The following is a 23,618-nucleotide window of genomic DNA, read 5'->3' as shown; positions in this document are numbered from 1 at the left end:
GTTTGTTCCACCAATATTTAGAAAACAACCACTTTAGCATCACGATACTCTACAGAATATGCATGAACGAATTTGCAACTATTTTTGGTCATATTCCTCATTTGGTTTCAAAACTCAGCTGAACTGAGTGTGTTATACTAATTTAAAGTTGGCAACATATGAAGAAAATGAATGTTAAACAGTTGATTGCATTCTAGCAAGCAAAGGTTCGTTAGCATGCAAGCTAACTACCCAGAAAAAACATCTGTTTATTTGCTTTATACAAGACAGCAAGACACCGGGGGAAGTTCAGTTATTCCCCTGGTGTCTTTAAGTTTCTGTTTGTATGCAGAACAAAAAAACAATATAGCACAAATAATCACACAATATGCAAAATTTAGAATCTCTCCAGCTTTATTAAAACAAGGGACTTTTGTCAAAGACAAAAAACATTGGCACTGACAAGATACAAAAATAGACCGGTTCACATTCTCACAGCCAAGCTCAAACTTTCGAGCACCGTAATTAAAGGGATGAACTGGGGGGGGAAAAAAAGGATGTTTGAAGGTCGTCAACGACCCTTCCACCTACAAACGAAGGGTTACAGAAAGAACCAAATGCTTGTAGACAGTTACAAATGCTAACTACTTGCATTCTTAAACACAGTGCTAACTTTCTGACAATGTTTTATGATGAGTAGATCCAAAACATGTCAATGGAAAACAAATGCCAGCTGGATAAGTAGCCTTTATAACCTTATTTACACTTAGCTGTAATGGGTCATTGGAGCCCTCAGTTCAGTCATTAGGCAGGTGTTTTCAACAGTGAACTGACTGGCTTGAAAAAGAGATCTGGACAGATCAGGCAGCAGGGCAGGAAGCTACGTGAATGTGCCATAGAAAGTGATAATGCAGTCACACTAACAGCATGGCTTCTACAAGGTGAGACAGTGCAGCAACTGAGGCGGTGACGGAGCGAACGCATGAGTCACGCGACCGTGCGAGAAGTTACTTCTGAGCATTTTGATGAGTGATTCCATCCGCTAGCAGCTCAGGTCGGAGGCACTCGATGGGGCAATGGATATTCTGAAAAATAAGAAGAGTGCAACGTCAACATGAGGAGTTGGCAAAAAGAACTATTCAATACTTGTAAAAGAATATAATAATATTCATCTCACTTTTCGAAGTGTGTTTTCTCCATATCTAACCGACTCCAACAGGGTGACCTCAGAGCCTGGTCTGCGGCAGTTCTCACACCGCCATCCCTGTGAGACACAAACATGCACGGTTCCGCGTCAATTAAGGCTCCAGCTAATTCACCACAAATAAATTGAAGGTTGATTGATCAAACCTGTTGTCCTCCATCGCAAGTGCAGGTGCAGATAGAGCCTAGGTACTCCTTCTGCCACTGGCTGCCCACCTGGTAGGTTTTGCCTTCATCGTAACACACTGATGCGTCTGTGTGAAAAGTCACGCACAGTAAAACTCGGCTGTATCGAAAACTCATCACAGCAGAAAAAGTCTCTGGGTGTGAAAGAAGCCTTACGTGGTTCACACTTAAATTCTCCTTTGCCGTTTCCCAAGCAGGTGCAGCTCATGAGGTGTCCGTTCTCGGCCTGGCGATCCCACTGCTCTCCGATGCGGTAGTTCACGCCGTTGTCATGGCACCACTCTGTAACACAAGACAAACTGTTACGGAAGTCGAGAGAAACCTGCTCGGTTTTGTTCACATGTGCGCACCCCCGAAACTTACTCGATGAATCACATCTAAAGTGACCGCCGCCCAGGCACCTGCACCACAGCTTGAAGCCCGTCTCGGACATGCGCTCCCATTCGCCTCCGACGTCGTGGTAGGTGGCAGTGAAGGCATCGTAGCATGGGTCGTTGGTGGAGGGGACTCCACTCGATCCTGGCAGAAGATTAGGATTGAGAATTTAAAAATAAATAATTAAACTAATCACAGATCAATATCATTTTTGTAGTCTGCTTATAAGCACGGTTTCATTTTCAGTAGTATAACGGTGAATAACTAAGCAAGTCTCCAGAAAAATGAAATCTGATACGAGTGTTGCAAATTGTTTCATATTTATCTTGAATATTTTTCCATCTTAAGGATTCGTTTTGTGAGAATTTTCTGGTTGAAAAGAACAGGATTTTAAAATTTCCTTTAGATTTCTTTAGCAATTCTAGAACTATGAATCTGGCTAACTTGCTAATCATCCACAATTCTGAACTACATCCATGTGCTAAAGTCTATGTTGACAGGTAGAATAAAAAAAAAGAAAAATTCAGCAACAAATTTCATTAATCTTAAGGAACATCATTTACAATTTTTCTATCATTTTTTTCATGAGATAAAAAAATGTTTCTAATTAGTTTTTCTAATATTTTATCCCAACATTTAATATCATTACAGTAGTAATGACTATGAGTCTGTTTCTGCTGCATATTTTCCCAAACGGATCAGAGGTGCTATATCTTAAAACATTTTTGTTTTGTCTGTCCTATTTGGAGTCCAGATTCCCCAGCAGATCATTGAAGACGCTGCATCGCTATTTCCCTGAACACTGAGCTTACCCGTGTTTCCAGCGGTGACTTTCTGCTCCAGAATCTTGTGTTTGAGTGCTCCCATCAGCGCCTCCACTATCACGTTATAGTCGTCTCCAGGAGTGAGACCTATCAGGGTGGCGGTGGTGGTCGTGCCTGGCAGGCGGGCCTGTAGACCGAGAACGGATTGAATTTGAAATGAGTTACGTGACTCCGGCTACATGCTGCTTTGACACGGTAAGGGCATCGCTCCTTACCGTGAACATCTTCTCATTTCTGCTTGTGAGGGGATTGCAGGACAGAAGGTAGGCGTTGCTCTGCCTGTAAGGCTTCCAGGAGATGCTGGTTTGAGTCTGGGCTTCCTGTGGCACTCCTGTCTGGTTAAAAGGCGAGGCTCTGATGGGAAATTTGAGCTTCACAACAGGCTGCCTACGGCCTTCTGCATCAGGGAGAGGGACAAAGACCAGGGGCTCACGGACTTGCTCATTGGGCGACTGCGGGTTGCCTCCATTGTTGTTAAACTCTGTGTACTCCACATGCTGGCTTTGACCCCCAACTACATCCTGGTTGGGTCCTGTAAACTGGACTTGGTTGTCTAAGTCAGTTTCGGGCACATCCAGCCTGTCGCCAGCCCCGGGGCGGTGCGGCGGCGGCAGAGGCTGGGGAAGCAGGGCGTCTGGCTCTGGGCGGGAGAGACGAGGTTAGGGAAGCAAGCTGGTTAGATGAGGCAGAGCTACGGTGAAGCTAATTTATCACAGCCACACAGGACGCCGCACATCTGCAGCTTTGGACCAAAACGCAACTATTTCACGATGTAGCGTTGCAAACACACGCATATATTTTTGAATGACATTTGTGAAGACATTCAAACTATAAATAGGTATTAGGCTTAAGAGCCAAACACTGCTTGACTGTAGGCTTCCGACAGCAAATAAAACAATGCATTTGAGCAAATAAAAGCAGAGGCTCAAATATGAAATTTTTCAACTCATTTACCTGCAACCACTTTGTTTTTAATATAAAAGGTAAATATTCTGAATACTTACGAGTCCTGATCCTTCCCTTCAGAGGTGTGCTCCTCTGTCCGTTCTGGATGACGATAATCTGGATGATGTACTCTGTGGCTGGTTTCAGACCTGAACAGAAACATCACATATCATCCGGTTAATTCATTAGTGCTAAAAAAATATATAGAAATACAAAGGGTGGCTATTTGGTACTATTTAACTCTGAAATTAGATCCTATTTCTTGGACAAGAAATGATTTGGACGTACCAGTTATGGTGGCGTAGTTTTGGCCAGCGTGGGGTTGTGGGATGAGCTCCTGCGGGGCTCCCCCAGTCTCTTCGTAGGTGATGTAGTATCCTGTGATTTGTGTGGGAGGAGGCTGCCAGGTGAAGGAGATGGATGTGGGGGTCAAAGATATAAACCGGAGGCTGGTAGGCGCCTGGACCACGGGTTTAACTGTGAAGAAGAGAAGAAATCACATTTGTCATTAACTATTTTCAAAAAAATGTATTCTCCCCCTTTAGGTTTCAACAAATGATGATTTCATTTACAGCAGAAAAGGAGTTGTTCAAACCAACCTGCCCCTATATTAAATATAATTGCCCTATTAAATCATGATTTAACTGCAGAGTTCAGAACACATTCAGTCAGAACGAAGAAATCACCTGAAAGGACCCAACCGACAACATGAAGTAGGCTAAAAAAAATAATAATCTAAAGAGCTGCTGCCCCAAAACAGAGAAAACATGATGGTAGTCTGAGCCTGTGTTGCTGCTTCAGGACCTGAATGACTTATCATTATTTATAGAACAATGAAATGAATTCTGTCAGAAAATCGTGAAGGAGAAAGTCCCTCCATTAGTTCATCACTTATATTCTGATAAGAGTACATCACTCTTCTTATTCAACCATATCCACGTGTGATTATAAAGGTCAAATTATGTAAAATTGCCACATCGATGCTTCCCAAGGTGTGTTAAAAGATAAGACACACAGACTTGTTTCATACCTGTATCAGCCCGGAGAGTAAACGGAGCGCTCCTCGTGTTTCCATTCAGAGTGTACAAGTTAATAGAATAGATGGTTCCTGGCCGCAGACCTGAAAAACACAAAAACGCACACTGTGAAGCGAGACCCATTCAACAAATCACTTCAGATGACAAACCAGTTCCTTTAGCTGAGACATGAGGCCCACCAGTCAAAGTGTAGGTGTACGTGTCTGCTGGGATGGTCCTCCTGATGGTGTCACGAGAACCACTCATAGGCGTAGCTTCAAGAAGGAAGCCAGTGATCGTCTCCCCCTTGGAGCGCCAAGTCAAAGTTAAAGAGGTTTCCTTCGAATCGATGATCCGCACACGGCGAGGAGCGCTGACCTCTGTATTGACCAAATAACAGACGGATCAGTAAGCGCTACAAATGTGACAGTTTACATCATGGTGGAAGAGTCTAAAGCCGTCTGTCATTTCTTTATGTTTTGCTTCCAAGATTCTTACTGTTCTAGTAATCGTTCATAGAGGTCTCTTCCCTCTGACCTGCCAGTAACAGGTTACGTTTTTAAAAATGTTTTCTATGCCACCAATTTAACACAAAAAGCAAAATTTCCTCTGTTACAAGAAAAACAATTCACATGCTGGTCTATTGAAGTCAAAGTGGTCCAAATTTAGTGCAAATGAAGCAAACTAATCCCAATCCAATGAGATTGTCAGATTTAGATTGTATTATGTACTGTGTAATTGAGTGCAGTTATTCTACAATAAAGTCAGATTCAGCTGATCACCAAATCCCGACCGGTGAAACGTTATCTATGAGGGTGAGAGTTTAGTAAAGAAAAAGACAAACACAGAATTCATGGGTCCCACAAAGTTGTTTAAAAGACAAGATAAAAACTGAGGACATAAAGTTGGTGCCAGCTATAAATAACTCCACTAATGGTTCTGACCATCTGTGGCTCAGATGAAGCCAAAAAGAAAAAAAAAAAGGATCTATTAATAATAACCACCAAGAAAGATTACAAAATGGCTTCCTCTTGGCAAGCAAACGATGAACACATTTTGGGAAGTAAAGAAGCCACAGACCTTCCAGTGTGGTTGCCTCTCCCTCCAGCGGTCTGCTGGTGACAGAGTTCTTCAAGGCGTAGACCTGAATCTGATACGTTGTTGCAACCTAAAGGACAAAGAGATACTGCAGATGTGCCACCACCGAATAAAATGTATTTATCTCAGTTTTCATTCATGTACAAGAACGCTGTTTACCATAAGCCCTGGTACAACTACGCGCGTGGTATCTGGGGCAACGTTCATTTCTTTGCGGGGGCTGTTGATATTCTTCGGGGTGATGACCACACGGTAGCCTGTCAGCCGGGCGTTTGGAGCCCGCCACGTAATCGTGAAGAAAGACGGTCCAACCTCAGAGACCATCATGTTGGTCGGCGCAGGGATTACTAAAACAAAGTCACCACAGCACACATTAAGCTTGCATGTATGCGAGTCATGCATAGGAATATGTTTCCTCAATTTCTACCTGTTGCTTGGGTTCCCACTAAAGGCGTGCTGGGAGTCCGGCCGTTGAAGGCGATGACCTTCACTGTGTACTCAGTCCCAGGACGGAGGTCTCTCAACACAGCGCTGTCCTGATCACCACTGGGGGCTGGGCGAAGTTCCCGCTCTCCCTCCTCTGAGCTGGAGTACAAGACGCGGTAAGACGTCACCGTGCCGTCGGGGCTGTCCCACGTGATGCGCATGGAGGTGGAGTCGATGTCGGAGAAGATCAGGTCCTTGGGATGATCCATGGCTGCAACAAAGAAGGAGGATGAAATATTCCCTTCATAGCAAAGCTTGAGTTTTAACTCGTTTTGTACACCATCTATTTTTACATCTCATCCTGTTGCCAAAGTGAGATTAACTCCACAAAGTCTCTATCTTTCAAGATTTTTTTAAACTCCAACCTTTAAGTTGTTTCAAACTGTACATTTCCTTAAAAGACGTTCACAATTTGTACACTGTCTTTACAGGGCTGCATCCAAAAAGACAAAGCTTTATAAAGTTGTTGTAGAGACTGAGAACAGCAAATCCGCTGTTCCTGTTTTGTGCTAAACTGTTCTCTAATTGATGGGATAACTCTAAAGGAGCTTTAAAATGAATCTAATTATTTTGAGTAATGGCAGCTTGTCGGCGGATGTCCATCCTATCCTGCTGTTTTCTGACATTTCTCAGGGATTTTCTTTTCTGTCATACGCCACATTTAAAGTTTGCTTTTCTATTACATAAGAATGTCACTGCAATCCTCTTAACAGCATCTAACACATTTTTTAAAATTTTTTAATCAAAGCAGTCCTTTTCTTGCATCAGTTTTAGATGTTTGAATTGAACTAACCAGTGAAAGCATTCTCCACAACAGGAGAAGAGGGTTGTCCACCGCTGCCCAAGGCAAAAACGCTAACAATGTACTCAGCTGTGGGCATCAGACCTAGGAAAGACTTTTCTGTCGTCTCTGCAAAGCAAAAACAAAACAGGTCAGTTTTTGAGGAAGATAACCTCAAGTACTTAGGAATGTTACGTAAGAACATAGCATATCTTACGGGGAGCCACTACTTCAGAGAAGGAAGGTCCCAAACCATTCTTGGGGGCAACTGTGATTCTGTAGCCTCCGACTGGACCCTGAGGCGGAGACCAGCGCACTTTAATGCCGTTGTCAGTCACATCGGTGACCTTCATGTCAGTGGGGGGTTCGGTATCTGAATAAAATGGGAATTAATGAAACCTTTAGATCCCTTCGTAACAATTAGATCTCTTAAAACTGTATTTTTTTTTTTTTTTTGTTCGCATCATAATACCTGTCCTGTGTGTTATGTAGACAGGTCTGTTGGAGGCAGGGCTGTCTCCTCGTGCTGTGACGGCATAAACTGTGATGGTGTAGTCAGTGCCGGGCCTCAGCCCAGTGATGGTGGTGGTGGTCTGGGAGCCTGGGATTGTAAACTCCTGGGGAGATTCACCACCTACAAGCAAATAAACAAACTGTTACTGTCAAACTTTGCACTTTGGCAAAGTGTGGACCAAATTTGGAAATGAATCACGACTACACACTTGTGCCTCCGAAGGTGATCCTGTAGTTCTTCACTTCAACAGAAGGGGCGTCCCAGCGGATGGTGATGCTGGTGGGTGTGGATGATGTTACCTCAAGATCAGTGGGTGCATCAGAGACTGAAAAGCAGGAACAGAAAAGAGGTAAAAGAATGACATTAGTCATAATCAAAGAAGAAAGGATCAAGCTGCAGGATCCCACTTCAAAAAAACATACAAAAAACTCACTGGTTGCTTGTGTTCCAGTTAGAGGTTGACTTTCCTCATTGTCATAGACAGCGTACACATATATCATGTACTCAGCCTCGGGTTCCAGTCTGGTCACAGTGAAGTAGTTCTTGGACGGGGGGAGCCGATCGTCCTTGGCTCGCCCACCGCTTGTCTTCTGGTACCGAAATCGGTAGCCCGTGATAGGAGATATGGGAGCCTTCCACTGAACGGTGAAGGAGTTGGTCCGGATGTCGGTGAAACGCAGGTCAGTCGGCGAGTCCAGAACTGGAAGGAGGTTTTAGGAAACTGAGCTGAATTGGAAGTCAGCATAAAAACGAATCTGGAAAGAACTCTAAGACAAAGGTTTGAAATGACTCGGAGGCTGTTTCAAATTAATAAATGTGTAGAAGAAAAGAAGAAATTACAGCAAAAATCCTTAGCAGACGAGCAATATCGGAAAGTTATGTCTTTGAGTGATGTGCATCACCCATCTCCTGTTCATTGAGTTTTCATCTAACAGTAGTTAAGATCCACATAAATTCCCACAAAGACTTTCATATAGTCAGGAGAACTACTGATTGAGAACAATGTAAAGCCACTGATGGTATACTGCAGGGTCTAAACTACATGAAAATGTAGTTTTCATCATGTAAGTGATGAAAATTGAGTTTTTTGGGGTTTTTTTTTGTCATTTTCCATCAGCTTTCACATCACCTTTCATAAGACAGCCTACTCCGTAATACTCACTCGTTCTCTGAGTCCCTGTAGCAGGTTCACTTTCTCGTTCCCCATAGACGCAGACAACACTGATACGGTACTCCGTGTTGGGCTGCAGGTCTTCATAGAAAAGATGAGAAATAATAATAATAATTGCAACATGCAATTTTGTTTTTTTCAACAGGCACCATAAGTTGCGTGTTGTCTTACTCTGCAGCAGGAAGGTATTAGTGGCGCCACCAACATTGACTTCCTTTACATCGTCGTCCGTGTTCACGGGGTGGTAGCGGATTACAAAACGAGAAATTTCACTGGGCGTGGCGATGTTGGGGATGGTCCATGTCACCCGGATGTAGTCTGGACCCACACCTCCAAACTGCAAGTTAGTTGGAGCTGGTACAGCTGGAAGAATGGAAAACTGAAGGTTATGTATCGACAAGACATTAGTTGAACGAGACATTATGCATATTTTACAGCTAAATTCAACAAAAGGCATATGAATGGCTTAATTTGATAAAAAGAATAAATCTGATTTTGCTAGGAATCTGTATTTGCGCATAAAAGTTGACACAAGGGTCAAACAAATAAAATGCAGAGTGTGTTGCCATGTCTCTAAAAATCTATTTCCCGTCCCTCCCCTTTAATTAAGTGGTAAAAAAGAAATCACCAGCTTCTGTTTGTTTTGTGTATGTGGTCGCCTTGCTCTCTCCCTCCTCTGTAACTGTGACGATAGTGATGTCATAGTCCACGCCGGGCTCCAAGCCGTGAATCGTGTAATAACCAGCAGACACCTCCACCATATCTTGAAAGATGGGCATGCTCTCGCCTGAGGTTGCTACCGTTATGCGGTAAGCAATGATGGCGGTAAAGTTTACGGGGCTCCAGCGCAGGCCAATGGTGGTGTCAGTAACGTCGACGAAGTCAACGTGAGTTGGGATGGGGATTTCTGAAAAGGGGTTTAGACCGGTTCCCAAGCACAAGCAAAAATCAGACAGAAAGGAGAATAGAATTACATCAGCAACTTGTCATCCCAATTAAAGCAGTCAGAGAAGTACTGTGTAACAGAAGCCATGCCAAATAACAACACAGCGAATGAAAAACACAAAAAACAATAACCATCAATTAAAATGAAAAATGCATGCAATGTTTAAAGTTATTGGCCATGCTGGAAAGTTTGATCCCATCGTCTGTTAACTGTGATCTTCATGCAGCTCAACCAGTGATCATGTTAGTTTTAGTATTTAGCACTGCATTTGCACAAAGATTTAAAACCTTTTTGCAGGTTTTTAATGTCTGGCTTAATGTTTGCCAAACATTGTCCTTGCATGAGATAGAAAGCAACTGTTTTTTGTTGTATTTGCCAAAATAAGACAAAAAATTTGGCTTTATCCTCCACTTCATTGTAATAAGAATCAACCCTTCTTATGGTCTTTTAAAGAAGGTTTGATTCTTCCCAGGTTCTTAAAAGCAGAACTCTCTGATTCTGATCATCCACAAGATATTTTTACTTGTATACAATTACATGTAGACTGGCTGAAAAACAGTTGATCAGGAGCCTTACAATAATTATAGGAAATCAGGCTTCTCAAAAGGTGAAGACATGTTAACACCATGGTAGACAGGGCCGACTGTGCTGCTGCACAGCAGCCCCTCTATAGGTTTTGTTCCTAACCTATAGAGCTTTGAGATTTTTGGTTTGAAACTTTGGCCCAAAGATGAGAACAAAGATGCAGCTTTTGATTATTTGAATAAAAAAAAAAAAACAATCTGCCTACTAACAAGACACTTTCTTTTGGCACAGCTGTGTGGTGAACAGGGAAAGATGCCTTCCTGGTGGCTCTACCTGGGGTGACAACAGTGGATATCGGTACGCTCTCCACTGGTCCCTTGAGGGTGAATACGCTGACGTTGTACTCCACCCCCAGATTGAGGTTTTCCAGAAGGCATGTGTTTTGATCCGCTGCTACAAACTCCTCCAAAAAGTTCCCTCTGTGGCCACTGGTTGGCGTACTTGTCACTCTGTAGCCAGAGATCCCTGAAGAGAATAGGGGAGTGAAAGATTTTGAAGAAGTTGGACACATTATCAAATGATTGTGAGAAAGAAGTAATAGAGGCATTTGTCCAGCTGGATTGGGGATCTAAAGCCAAGGTCTAGATTTTTGGTCCCATCCAACAGCTTGGCGGTGCGTGGGGTGCTTAGTCAATATTTACCTGGTGTTCTGGAGGCTATCCAGTAGACGGTTAGATCTCCCGTGTCCGGGTTGGACACCACTCTGAGGTCAGTTGGAGGAGACACAGCTGCACAAGAGAAAGGGTTTATGCAGCTGTTAAAGTCTTGCCAAATTGTTTAAACAGTGCCGCATTAGCTCACAAAAGCATTACATCATTCTGGTTATAAACACTTTAACAAAGATTCATGTCAAGCGGTTGTTATCAGGGCTGTGTTTTTTCCTCCAGTCAAATGAAATACAGACGCACTGGTGACAACGTTGCGGGTGATGGGGTTTCCACGGTTGCGGCCGTTGAATATGGGTTGAACGCTGTAGGTGTACTGAGTTCCTGGGAACAGACCACCAATGTCAATACGCCCAGAGTCCGAGGTCTCTTCTCTAGGAGATTCGCCTTCCTCACTCGGGAGCACAGAAAGCTGAGGAAGAAACACTGTGATCAGCAGATACTCATAAAATTTAGCACAGTACCTAAAATCTGCTCACAACTGACTGAAACGACATGCTGAGATTTCCCCAAACAACTAATCTCCTGGGGCTAGTTGCCCAACTAATCAGCTTCGTACATCGAAGATGGAGAAGTAGCTTTTCATTGATGTATAAAAACTGCGACAGTTTTGGAGCTATTGGAGTAAAAGCGCAATGACCTACCTTGTAGCTGAATCTGCGGATGGGCATCCAGCTAATAATGATGGAGGTGTCTGTGACCTCTGTGCTGAAAGGAGGAGAGTTTCCCATCCGAGGAGCTGGAAACAAGACAGAAGACATGAGTAAAGCCTCCGCATAAAAAGACATTCTAGTCTGGGGTGAAAGTTTTCATCCATTTCAACTGACCGGTAGTAAAATACGCAGTGGTTCCCTCGCTCAGCTCATTGTTCTGCACTGAGTGTAACGTTGCTGTGTACTGTGTGTCTGGGCGCAAATTCTTCAGAGGGTACTGTGTGACCATGCCGGGGATTCTCCTCTCAACGGGGTTGGAGCCCTCCATGCTCAGGAAGAGGCGGAAACCAGTAACAACAGCGCGGGGAGCATCCCAGATGACCAGTGCGCTGTCATGTCCAATGTCAGTGAAACGTATGTTTGCTGGTGAGTCAGGTTCTGCAGGGGAAAAGAAGACATAACCCATGTGAAAAAGTCAATATGTGTTTTGTTATCTGATGATTTTTTAAAAAAATAATCTGAGCTTTGAAGTTTAAAAAAAAAAATAAAAATCACAGCGCCACCTACTGGTGGAGTTTTCTCCAACAAGCGGCTGGCTCTCAGAATCGCCTCTGACGGCGTAGATGTAGAAGCGGTAGAGCATGCCGGGCTGCAGATGGGTGGTTTCAGCGTACGCGTTAGGGGAAATGGGCAGCTGAAGGGGCCGCAGCTCGGTGCCGTCCTGGCCCATTGGTGAGAAGACCACCTTGTAGCCGGTGACCTCGGTGGGAGGACCCGTCCAAGTAATGCTGATCCTGGTATCCGAAACCTCGTAGAACTGCAGGTCGGTCGGAGCTGGGATCTTTTCTGTGGAGAGGAAAAGATTCGGTCACACATAGTTAAATGTCAGGTGTTTCTCATGACGTTTATTGAAACTCTTGAGAACAAACATCTGCTAAGCATTACTTTCTAAAAGGATGAATGCTCACTTTATGGTTTAGAACAGCTAAGACTTTTGCCTCATTGGTATTTGATGATCTGTGTAACCCAATAGTTATCCTTTACTCCTTATGTGCATATTATTTTTGTCATGAAGCAAATGATCTGTAAAAATATTTGCAAGACCTCTACCGTATTGATATTAGATAAGGAAGAAAGGTAATAGCAAAAGAAACAACTGTTTATAATGGTAGAAAAGGAAACATCCAGCTTGTTTTCAAATTCCAAACTTGAAAGGTAAGTCCAATAAAGGTTTTAACAGTTCCCAAGTTGAGTTTTTGCCAAGGTTTGGCTCAAACCAGGTGGAAAATCCAGAGCAAATACTAAAGCAACAGAAGGAATTTAAGTAATAGTTGTTTCCTGCAACATCTGTTTTTATTTTTCCAAGGATAGATTTCTCATTCCAGTCACAAGAAAGTAAAAAAATGATTATCTTTTCTAAACTATGTGCTAAAGATTGATGAGGTGTTTGTGCTTTAGTAGGGGTGTTGGCTCCATAGGTATTTGTCCTTCCCAGTGTTCAAATTTTAGCTCAGAAGGCTTTGCTAGTCAAAACCTAGATTGCAAAGATGAGAAAAACATTTAAGTTACTAATGAAGTTATATCATATAACTCCTACCTGACAGCTTGTTTTAATAACCTTCCAAATCATTTTAAGAATTGTTTTTCTAAATCTAACCAGCTAAACCAAAGAGCCATCCAGCCTCATACACGGGTGCCGAATTTGATTATCTGTGCAGTTATTTTATTTGCAACATGTTGCAAAACAGCCATTTATGACGCGTACCTCGTCTTGGCGAGCCAGCCGTGCTGACCCGCACAGAAACAGGCTCACTCTCCAGGTTTTCCTCCACAGCATAGATACTGACGTTATAGAGGAGACCTGGGCTGAGGTCCACCAGGGTCACTGAAGTCTCCGAGTCAGGGAGGATGAGCTCGGTGCTGGTGCCTTCCTCTGACGGAGTGTAAACCAAGCGGTAACCTGAGAGCAGAAGCATGGAGTTGACTTACATAGCCCAAACATTTTAAGTGATAAATGCAGAAAGTCGGTTGTTACTAGTTATCGGAGCCTGAGGTCTGCTCCAGCTGATGCGGATGGAGGTTTCCGTGATCTCATCCACAGGATGCAATGTGGGTGTGTCAGGAGCTGGCAGAGAAAACAAAAAACAGAAATTAGGGAAGTTATGCAAACACATTTTTACAACGTTGGATAAAATTTGATGTATTCTAAATGTTATTCTTATTTAAGAAGAGTGGGAGAAATGTTTCCAACCAGTGGTCTGTGAGGTGGTCAGGATGAGGTTCGGATGTCCGTCTCCCTCGGGCATCTCGTACACGCTGACGTTGTATCTGCGGCCAGGCTCAAGATCGGCGATGGTGACCGACGTGGTGGTGCGGGGAACATCTGAAGAACCACAAAAAAGGTTTGATGAAACACCCAACAGGTTATTAGTTACAACACAACTCAAACAGTTAAATGTGAATGTGCTTTTCAAGTTTACTCCAAAGCAAATGAATTCTGAGTCAGACACTCACCCAGGTACTTTGGTGTAGAGCCGTCTTCGATGAGCTCATACTCCAACCTAAAGCCAGAGATGGTAGAAGAAGCCGAGGTCCACGACACCACAAAGCTGTTGGAGGTGATCTCTGTTATCGACTCAGACATGTCCACAATTGGCGGAGGTGGCGTCGTCTCTCCTTCCCATGTCTCCACTTTTTGAGATTAGTTGGGAAGGGGGAAAAAACATTTTCTTCAAGAAAGTGTTCTTGATTTTGTGGCATTCATAGACTGTTAAACCCTGCAGTGAACTTACAGGAGCCGTAAGAGGTTGTAAAATCGAAACGTGTGACCTCGCGTTGCCCGTAGTGCATAATGCTGATCAGCTGACCCTCGTAGGTCACACCTGGACGCAGTCCACTGATGGTGTAGGAGTTGAGGTGGCCAGGAATGGCGACCTCCCTCCATGGGTTGCGACTGTTTTTCTACATGACAGAGTAAAAAGACAAAGAGCTGAAGGCTTCCAAGTCTGTTTATGATGAAGAATATTTACTGAGAAGCTTTACATAAACAGAGGTGAGATTTAAATTAAACTAACTGCATCTATGAGAGCTCTTCAACTTAAACTAATGATCCCGGACGTCCAAGGTGTCCAACCTAGAAGGGTTACCAGTCCATCATAGAACCAAACTCAGAGACAAAAAATATGCAACATTTGGACAGGAAGCACTCAAAAGAAGGCTTCGACCTGCACAGGGAATGTGTGTAAACTAGCTGGAACAACAGTGTGTGTCACAGAGAGTTCATGGACTCAAACTTTGGACTAAATCAATAAACACTTTCCACCTCATTCACAACTCTTAGCCACAAACTCTATGCATTCTCACAAAAAAAAAAAAAAAATCACCAGGAAAGATAAAATTTCTAAACATCTCAGTGTGACTTACAAGTCTCCATTTGAGGATGTACTGGGTGACATGGGTAGACGGTGGCACATTCCACTGAATGGGGTGGGAGTCTGGCTGGTTTCCTGCTTCTGTTATAAGCACCTGGACGGGTCTTGAGCCGCCTGAGGGGTATCGGCAGCAAATGGTTGAAGAAACATCAAGAAAAAGCACAAAATGAAAATGTGGCTTACATAAAGAAAAAGAAAAAGACTTGTGAATAACATGACAGTGTGACCTGCGGTGGAGAGCTGGGGACTGTTTGATGAGTTACAACTAAACGATTCAGAGTTTTGGGTCAGAATCAAACCACCAGGCGACGCTAAACCGGCTCAACACCTACTGACGGCTTACAGTATGAAATGACACCTTTGTGGTATATTCATCACTTTTATTGGCCCCCTCGTTCTCATACGAACTCATTGCACGGGCTCACTGGTTGTTCTCCCTGACAGAACTGAACCCCGTTTAGGTCAACATTGGCTCCTCGACTCAGTTCAAAGTAACAGTTTACTTTGTGTAAATAAGGACAGGAGGTTTTCCAAAACTTTTGCCTGTCCAATGAATTATTTTATTCCAGCAGGACAACAAACATTACTCAGCAACAAATGGGGGAGGAGAAAAAACGCAAACTTTGAACTTCAAAGGTTAAAGGAAATGACAGGGGTGTTTTAGACTGAAAAAAACAAATCCAGCTTTTATGCACCAAATAGGAACAAGAGCTGTGTTTTACATGCAACATGGGATGGTAGGTAACTTTGCAAAAAAATTAGCATTTGTGAGGAATGTATTATCTAAAGTAGATAATAGATTCTATTTTGTTCGGTATTTGCAATTATTTTGCAAATACCGAACAAAGCCTTTAAGCTTTTAATGTATTAATAATTATTGACAGTTTGGTGAGTTATGATAACAGAAAAAAACCTTCACGTTAACATAAAGGAATGACGTGTCCAATTTAGTGACATCTTGTGGTGAAGTTGCAAATTGCAAAAAACAAAATGCTCTAAGGGCCCCCAACGTACTTCACTCCTCAGAGGTCCATGCAAACTCAAAGCGGACGTCCACAAAGGTAGATTTTTACGTTTGTGTACTTGTGTTGCACAGGAAACTGCTCAGGGGGAAGCACGGTTTTGTACGCAGCACCAAGCTGTTAAGGTTGAAAGTCGTTGCACTAATAGGCGTGCAGTGGCTTTCCTGGTGGAGAAGACATTGAGCTAGGCACCGAGCTAGCTTATCAAACTCGCTAGTATCCACCCGGATTGTGGGAAATGAAGGAATTTATCACGAGAAATGTAGGCGTCTGCTAAAGTTACGGATACAAATTAATGTCAGCATTTCCCACTGTTATGCAGGAGAATCTTAAATCACCCAAAAACCTCAAAGAAAAGAAAATACATGCAAATCAGAATATATGTTTTTCCATTAAAACGTAAATATTTAAAAATTGCGTATGAAGATTTTATGTATGTATTGTGTATTATACAGGAAACAATTCTACTGTGTTCCAAAAGGCGCCACAAACCCCCAACATTTTGTGACCAAAATCGGCTTGCACAAAAACAGCTAAATTCTGATGTTTATGGAAGAGCATTTTCTCTGACCTGGGTAGGCCTGCAGGGGTTCGCATCCCAATTCTCCTCTTCCTTTGCCATAGCAAGTGCATCTGTAGTGATATCCACTGACGGCTTTGTCCCACTGTTCTCCAATCTGATAGAACACATTGTTCTGTTGATCTCTGCACTGATCTAGTAGAGAAAAACCAATCAGATGGGAAAGTTGAGCTGGTTGGACAGAGAAGTTTGGATGTGGAAATGTGGAGTATCCACCAGCCAAGGTAGTGAGCCACAAACCAACCTATAACATCGCACTTCCAGTAGCCGCGTCCCTGTCCGAAGCAGGTGCAGTTCATCATGTGTCCCTCATTGTGGCGCTTTGAGAACTGCTGGCTGACTTCATAGGTCAAGCCATCAACAACGCAGTTGTCTGAACACATAGAGAAAAGCAAGAATTTACTCTCTAAACTGGAAAGCTTTCATATGCGCATCTTCTCAAGACAATTTTAGATTATCTTTATTTCAACTCCACATGGAGTCAGTTGTCTCACCTCGCAGCTGCGAATGGGCAACGCAGCTCCACTCTCCACGGCCATTTCCCAGGCAAGTGCACTCCATCATGTGACCCATGACGTCATGCTGTTTGTCCCACTTGTCTCCGACACGATGCATTACTCCATCATTGGTGGTGCATACCTCCTCATGGGCTAATTAGGAAGAGAGTAATAAAATGCATACGACCAGCTGCGTTTTTCTTGTTCTTTTTCTTGCACATGAAGTTCAAACAGTTCAGTTTAGAGCTGTGCTACATTTGTGGATGTGATAGTCTTTGCCAACAATTTTTTCATACTTACTAATTATTTGTCCTGGAAAAACAAAATTTAGTCTAATAAAACAGGAAGAGATAACTCTAAGGAGCATATTTGCACCACAGCCAGTCTCCTTTGGTTGAATAACCACGTGTGTTGGGTGACATGAACCCATTCTGATTCATCTTGACCTTAAATTACTCAGGACACATTCTGCTAGGAATGTACATTAGATAAAGTTATTTTGAATCTTTTTGCTTAATATTATGAATTTATAGGAAATCCTACAAAACATCTGAGGTACAGCAAACACGTCACACTAACCAGCCATGGGGCAAAAGCCAAAACGCTGGTCCACGTCGTAGTTGTAGGTGGTACCGCACCATCTCATGCCATCGCGGCGGCCATCAGTGGTGCAGTCTGTGTAGTTGCGACCGCTGTAGAGGTATGGGAAGTGGCAAAGGGCGCCGTTGGAGTTCCCACCTTGTGTCACCACAATGGCTGTCATTTTCACAGAAATGATATAGTTACTCCCGAGCTCCAATTTGGATACCAGTAAGTGACAAAAGTCAACACAATACCGCAACAAAGTCACTGTCATTGTTAAGATAAAAATGACATCTCTGTTTGAGAGTCTCACCAAATTTTTCTGTACAGAAGGAATACTGCTGATCACTCTCATAGTCGGATGTTGTGGAGCACCAGAGCTGCCCATCAGTGCGTCCATCTGAAGTGCAAGAGTAGTACGTCTTTCCCATGAAGACAAATGGGAAAACACACGGCTGGCCATTAGAATTGCCACCATACGCCTGGTTCCTGGTCTCTACACAAACAGGAAATGAATTAGTAAGAACAGACGTAAAATGACAGAAATCAAAACTGAATTTGCGCAAAATTAAATTTTCACTACAGCGGAACCCTAGTTTTCAGTAAGAAGCATGTTTTTTTTTGTTCCACTATAACATACACTCACCCCAATCCTGACAGCTGACTCCATTGCCCAGACATGTACACAACATCTGTTTGCTGCCCTGGCTCCTGATCCAGCGGTGACCGTCAAAGTACGAGGAACCAGAGTCTGTGCGGCAGGTTCCTTCGGTGGTGGGCACATGATGATGCAGCAGAGCGTGGGTTACACCAGTGCCTACTAACAGATCGTTAAAACGATGTCAAAGACTAAAATGAGAGGATTTGTTTTTGTGTTTACATGACTGCCTTTAACAGAACTCACCTCGGCTTGTGCTCTGTCCTTGACAATTCGATTCTCCCCTGCCATTACCCAAGCACACGCACTTCATAGCATTCCCCTTGTCGTCAGTCTTGGTCCAAGTGTCTCCGATCCGAAAAGACCTCCTGATCCGAGGGTCATTGCAACGGTCTGGTTCGGAAATAATGATAAATGAGCTGGCGATGAAAATCAAACCAGGCGTATTTGCTTCAACGCCAATTTAATTTGTACTTACTCCTTGCGGTACAGCTGATACGTCCATTTCCTTCCCCAAAGCAGGTGCAATCCAGCATCATCCACCCTTGGTATGGTCTTTCCCAGGTCTCGCCAACCAGATACGATGATCCAGAGTAGCTATCAAAGCATTTTTCAGCTGCAAGGATCAAAAGTAGAGTAATGGGTAAGCGTGGCTGAGGATTAAACACTTAAAAGCGTTTTAATGCTTTCGAGGGAGACACTCACCCACAGGTTTGCATGTCCATTCTCCCTTGTTGTTCCCAAGACAAACACACTCCAGCATGTATTCACCATTCTCACGAGGCTTCTGCCAAGTTTCCCCAATTTTATAAGACCTCCCACTATCATGGCAACGGTCTGTCAATCACAAAAAGGATCCGACAGTTTATTATTGACATATCAAATACTACTATTGCATCTTGAACACGCATCTAACACTAAAAGGCAACACAGTCTCACGCAGCATTTATAAACAAGACCTCTGTCGTTTCACATTGAAATTTGACCTGTGAGCTTTAGAATGAAAGTGTAACCTACATGCTATGGTACAGCTGATTTTTCCAGAGCTAACACAGGTGCAGTCCCACATGAACCCGTCCTTTGGTCTCTCGTAGATTTCTCCCACCCGGTATGTCCGGGCATTGTCCTTATCATAACAGGTCTCGTCCACTGAGACAAAAACAGAGGAAACAGAAAGGTCAACAGTTATTGTGAGCTTATCTTGGACTGTTGTCCTGCATGTGTGTAAAAATACTCAAATCTAACATCTGGATCTTTCCAGCACTTTTACTTTGCTTATCAGTGCTTTAATAAAAACGTCAGAAATTGTTGACATTGGCTTGGAGAGGCGGACTTCAGATTTAGACTGACCTTCAGGCTTTGTTTTACACTTGATGCCTGCTGCTCCATTGCAGGTGCAAACCAGCATACTTCCTCGGTAGGGTTTCTCCCACTGCTGGTTCAGTCTGTAAGAGTTACCATTCTCCTCACAACCGTCTAAAGTGTAAAAACGCGAAATAACACATTAAAAGTTGCAGTTAGCTAAGTTTAACCTCTCTCAAACACACATTAGATGCAACAACTCACATTTCATTCCAACCCGTAAGTTTAAAAGCATCATAAACTCGCACACGCAACAACTCGTGTTTACCTGGAGAGAGAGCAGATGCGTCGTACGGGTCTGGATACACCTGATACTGACCCGTTTGTCTTTTGCTCTTCTTCGGGGCGCAGTGGACTGCGCTACTTACGCACAGCGCAACCAGCAACCCCGTCAGTGGGCCACTAGTCATTTTGTGGATGGACGCGGATTTTAATGGGAAACGAAATAATATTAACAAAAAAGTTTAACTACAAAAGAGCACCTACAAAAACAGAAAGACAGAAGGAGGTGTGTAGAAGTCAAAGCTTGGAGAGATTTTGGAGATTCAGCTCTCTGCGGCTGCCTCTCCAGGCAGTTCTGACTGCAGCTTTTGCACCAGAATGAGGAGAGGGGAGCGGAGCGGTTTTATACCGGGACGCTGCTCTGCCCCAGGGGGAGGGATTTTACTGGAGTTTGGATCATCCTTCGGCGTGTGAGTAACACTCACCCGTCACTTTCAGTGCATGAAATAAGTCAAAAATAATTGTAAGGCGTAAAAAGAGTGCAAAAACTGCAGAGACGGGCTAAATATTTGTGCACGAATTGTTCCAAATTCAAGACAGCAGTAATTTATTGTACTGATAAATCAAGTACAATATTTATTGTAGGCTACCTCAATCTACTGGTATTTTTGTGCAGGGACAGCTACACTGGCTTTTGTTCAAATTAATTTCCGTGGTGTCTTTACTAACATCTATCGCAACATGCAAATATATTTTCCCTGTAAAGAATATGCACCCTTTTAGAAAGAAAACCTAAATGAAATGTGGGACTGTAGTATGGTAAAATAAAGTCAAACACATTCACAAATACATTTTTAAAATTGGACTCAAACTGTAACATGACATTACCTTTAGTAATTTCAGCTCAAACCTTCATCTCAGTCATGCAACATATATCAACTTGATTGATTTATGACTTTATGTACTCACTGTCTTCAAGGCCCAATCTAGTCAGTTAGACCATCAACATGCACATACACGGATTGATTAACTTCTCAACAGAAGGCCTTGACTGTTAGCATCATCCAGCCATAGAAGAAGAAGGAAAAAAAACTCCAAAATTTTTATATTTATTTACCTACACTTTGGTTTTTCAACAGCAGAGAAGTTTAGTTCTGGTGTTTTCCTGCTACAGGAAATTTAAACAAGCTTTATACTTTTACAATGAGAACATAGAAGTAGGTGCATAATTTTATTTTTATTTTGCTATTGTTTATTAAATTTACTAGACAACATCACACTCACGACCACTTGGCTGAATAAGGAGAAGCGAAACCCTGCTAGACTGAGGCAGGAGGTCACACATTATTTCTGTCTAGTTTGAGAAATACTTTTATTTCCTCAAAATTTCTCATGAGTCATTTTGCAACATTTTTACATGGTTTTGCAAAGAATTTTATTCTGTGCTAAAATTAACAGGAATCTCTAGCACCGCTTTCCAAAGCAATTCTTTGTTCCACAATTCATGCCAAACCTTCATTTAAACCTAAGCCTCATAATTTGCTCTAATAAAATTATGTGTTTTTCAGCAAGAAGCAGATTTAATTAAGGTACCAGAAACAAAAACGTAATCACGTTTCCTTACATGGAACAGCTGTTTGTTTTTGTGTTTTTTTCTTTCCAAACTGCCTGGTTTCGTTCATCATGCCGCTTTTCCTTTCCTTCATTTTGACCTGTCTGGTTAAGCTCAGCGTGCCAGACACATAAATAAACAGCCTTCTTTAATTTTCTTGACTTTTACAGTCAGCTTCAATTAGAAACAAGACAAAGCACGAGGTCTTGTTATGATCCTTGAGCATCCAGTGTTGCCAAATGTATTTATGGATCTCGCCTGGAAAGTGGTTTGCGGTACGTAGCAACTCCTGTCACAATACAGAAGAAACGAGCGGTGCCAGCGGCAGCGAACATAAAACCAAAATTTGGGGAAATGGGGGGGGGAATGAAAGCATAAACCCTGTTGGCTTAAGTGAGCAAAACTGAGTCATCATTTTCTTCCATGTGGAAAAAGCTCTTAAATTATTTTCATTTGTGAAACAGTCCTAAGTTTCGGGTGAACAAAATACCTCAGACCTTAAGGTATTATTTAACTGGCGTTTCCAGGTCCAGTGATGCTATACGCCAGGCTTCCTGGATGTTCACTCATGCAGCATGGGTGGGAAACTTGTGCAAGAACAAAAAACATATACAAAAAAATAAAACATACTGAATTCCTGCTATTATCGTACTTTATGGGTTTTGGGGTATTGTGATGTAATGTCTCTGGAAGTTTGGTGAACCTTACGTGAATTTATGAGCCGTGCCTCTGGAAGCTCCTGGAAGGCAGCCTGGCTTTTGTCAGGGGTTTCACCTCATCCCTGGTTTTCTCTCTTTGTCTGTTTTTCTTGCATAACATCCATATTTCAAGCAGGATTCATCTCCATGCTGTATGTTTTTGTAGTGACTTACATGAAGGAGTTAGCCGAGGCCTGCTTTCCTACACAGAGTTCCACTTTTTAGACTGTTGTGATTTTTCAAGAATATCAAAACAACACTGAACATGGCTTATGCTCAAGAAATGGCTGCGTACTCAGAAATTCATCTGGGTTTTTCTTTTGTCAAATTTGTAGTACAATTTAAAAAGTTGTTAGTTGCTACAAAGTCACTTCTTTTTATGCTTAGAACAGCTTCCATATTTCAAAGTTTGCACAAGAAAAGTATTTTTCTCAGCAGTTCAGCATTTTTAGTCTTTCAAGGCAAAGTTTGTTGTCTTAAAAAGATAAAAGGGTTTGATTAACGATTGACAATTTGACGATGAATCTGAAAATGAAAATAATTCTTTAAGATCTACAATTAGGTTCAGATCTCGCACAGCAAATAAGTGTCTTGGTGTTGAAAACTAAATGAAAGTTCAGAGATAAAACGTTGTTTTATGGGTTGGTTTGGGCTAATTTGCAGCTGAGCTAATATATTGCTATAAAAGGCTTTTCCATTGTCTTGTCTGAATAATGAAACAGAAAAATAAACTTCTTAAACCTCCACACAGTTCATTTTAATGGACAAGGGAGTAATACTCTATTATGAGGTGCCTTATCTAAAATAAATTAAGACTGCAAGTGCAGCTGTCTCCATTTGTCCCTAATTTAAAGTTCAGCAAAAGCTTCAGAGGTACAGCAGATGGAAACCCTTGGGTCGGCTTGTTTTCAAAGTTTGGTTCTCCACCCTAAACTCACTAAACTGTGGCTTGGCACTTCAGAGAGTGAGAGCCAGATGGCCTCAGATGGATGGGATAGGACTGGGGGTGGGAGTGAAGTATTTTGGGGGGCTGGAGGCGTTAAGTAACTGGGGTTGAAATAAGTTAATGATGATTTGGAGCAGAAATGTTGAAGGTTGAGTTGCTGGGTTTATGCAATTCAAGGGAGGAGATGAGCATCGCCCCCTGCTGTCTCCATGTCCCACCCGAGCATTGCTGTTCAGAATATAAGCAGAATATAAGCAGGGGGTTGAATAATAAAAGGACATGACAGTCATGCAGAGGTTCATGCCCCAGAAAGTCGCTTGGTGACTGAAAATAGTTGAGCAACACACTTTTAGTTTGTCAGCATTCTCACCGGTCAGCATCATGAATCAGTCCAAAATTTCTGCACAGGATGTGAAGACCATGTGCTGCTTAGCTGTTGACACATTGGAGAAGTCACCCTTGCGAAGGCAAACCCTCTGAAGATGCATTAATCAAAGATTCCATAACACAGTGCAACAAAAACACCGTCGCTGTGGAAACAAGATTGAGTGGGGGCCCTTTGTAGAGTGATACAAAGGTCA

General features: G+C 42.7%; 1 protein-coding gene across 3 annotated transcripts; it reads right to left on the bottom strand.

Moving 5' to 3' along the window:
• Positions 1-370: 370 nt before the first annotated feature.
• fn1b (fibronectin 1b) lies at positions 371-20,158 on the bottom strand. Of its 3 annotated transcripts, XM_044143850.1 has the most exons (46): positions 19,828-20,150; positions 19,548-19,673; positions 19,215-19,346; positions 18,903-19,034; positions 18,676-18,813; positions 18,444-18,590; positions 18,186-18,359; positions 17,853-18,035; positions 17,537-17,713; positions 16,955-17,110; positions 16,705-16,833; positions 16,452-16,595; positions 14,851-14,972; positions 14,220-14,388; positions 13,942-14,118; positions 13,679-13,810; positions 13,463-13,552; positions 13,193-13,387; positions 11,995-12,273; positions 11,602-11,865; positions 11,419-11,513; positions 11,018-11,186; positions 10,751-10,837; positions 10,383-10,574; positions 9,207-9,485; positions 8,750-8,941; positions 8,570-8,659; positions 7,841-8,107; positions 7,616-7,732; positions 7,366-7,527; positions 7,111-7,266; positions 6,906-7,022; positions 6,054-6,323; positions 5,786-5,973; positions 5,609-5,696; positions 4,729-4,908; positions 4,543-4,632; positions 3,801-3,989; positions 3,572-3,661; positions 2,783-3,207; positions 2,556-2,694; positions 1,732-1,887; positions 1,525-1,650; positions 1,330-1,436; positions 1,157-1,243; positions 371-1,064 (listed from the first exon to the last, which is right to left on the bottom strand). In XM_044143850.1, the coding sequence occupies exons 1-46, from the start codon at positions 19,967-19,969 to the stop codon at positions 987-989; spliced, it is 7,344 nt and encodes a 2,447-aa protein (XP_043999785.1). In that variant the 5' UTR covers positions 19,970-20,150; the 3' UTR covers positions 371-986. The 3 variants fall into 3 exon arrangements, with proteins under 3 accessions (XP_043999785.1, XP_043999769.1, XP_043999777.1); XM_044143834.1 differs by lacking the exon at positions 9,207-9,485 and having other exon boundaries at positions 19,828-20,158; XM_044143842.1 differs by lacking the exon at positions 9,207-9,485 and having other exon boundaries at positions 18,186-18,356.
• Positions 20,159-23,618: the final 3,460 nt, after the last annotated feature.

This window comes from Gambusia affinis, linkage group LG02 (assembly GCF_019740435.1).
Source record: "Gambusia affinis linkage group LG02, SWU_Gaff_1.0, whole genome shotgun sequence".
NCBI classification, from domain to species: Eukaryota; Metazoa; Chordata; class Actinopteri; order Cyprinodontiformes; family Poeciliidae; genus Gambusia; species Gambusia affinis.
The sequence above is the reverse complement of the archived record's forward strand: the minus strand, read 5'-3'. Positions and strand labels throughout refer to the sequence as shown.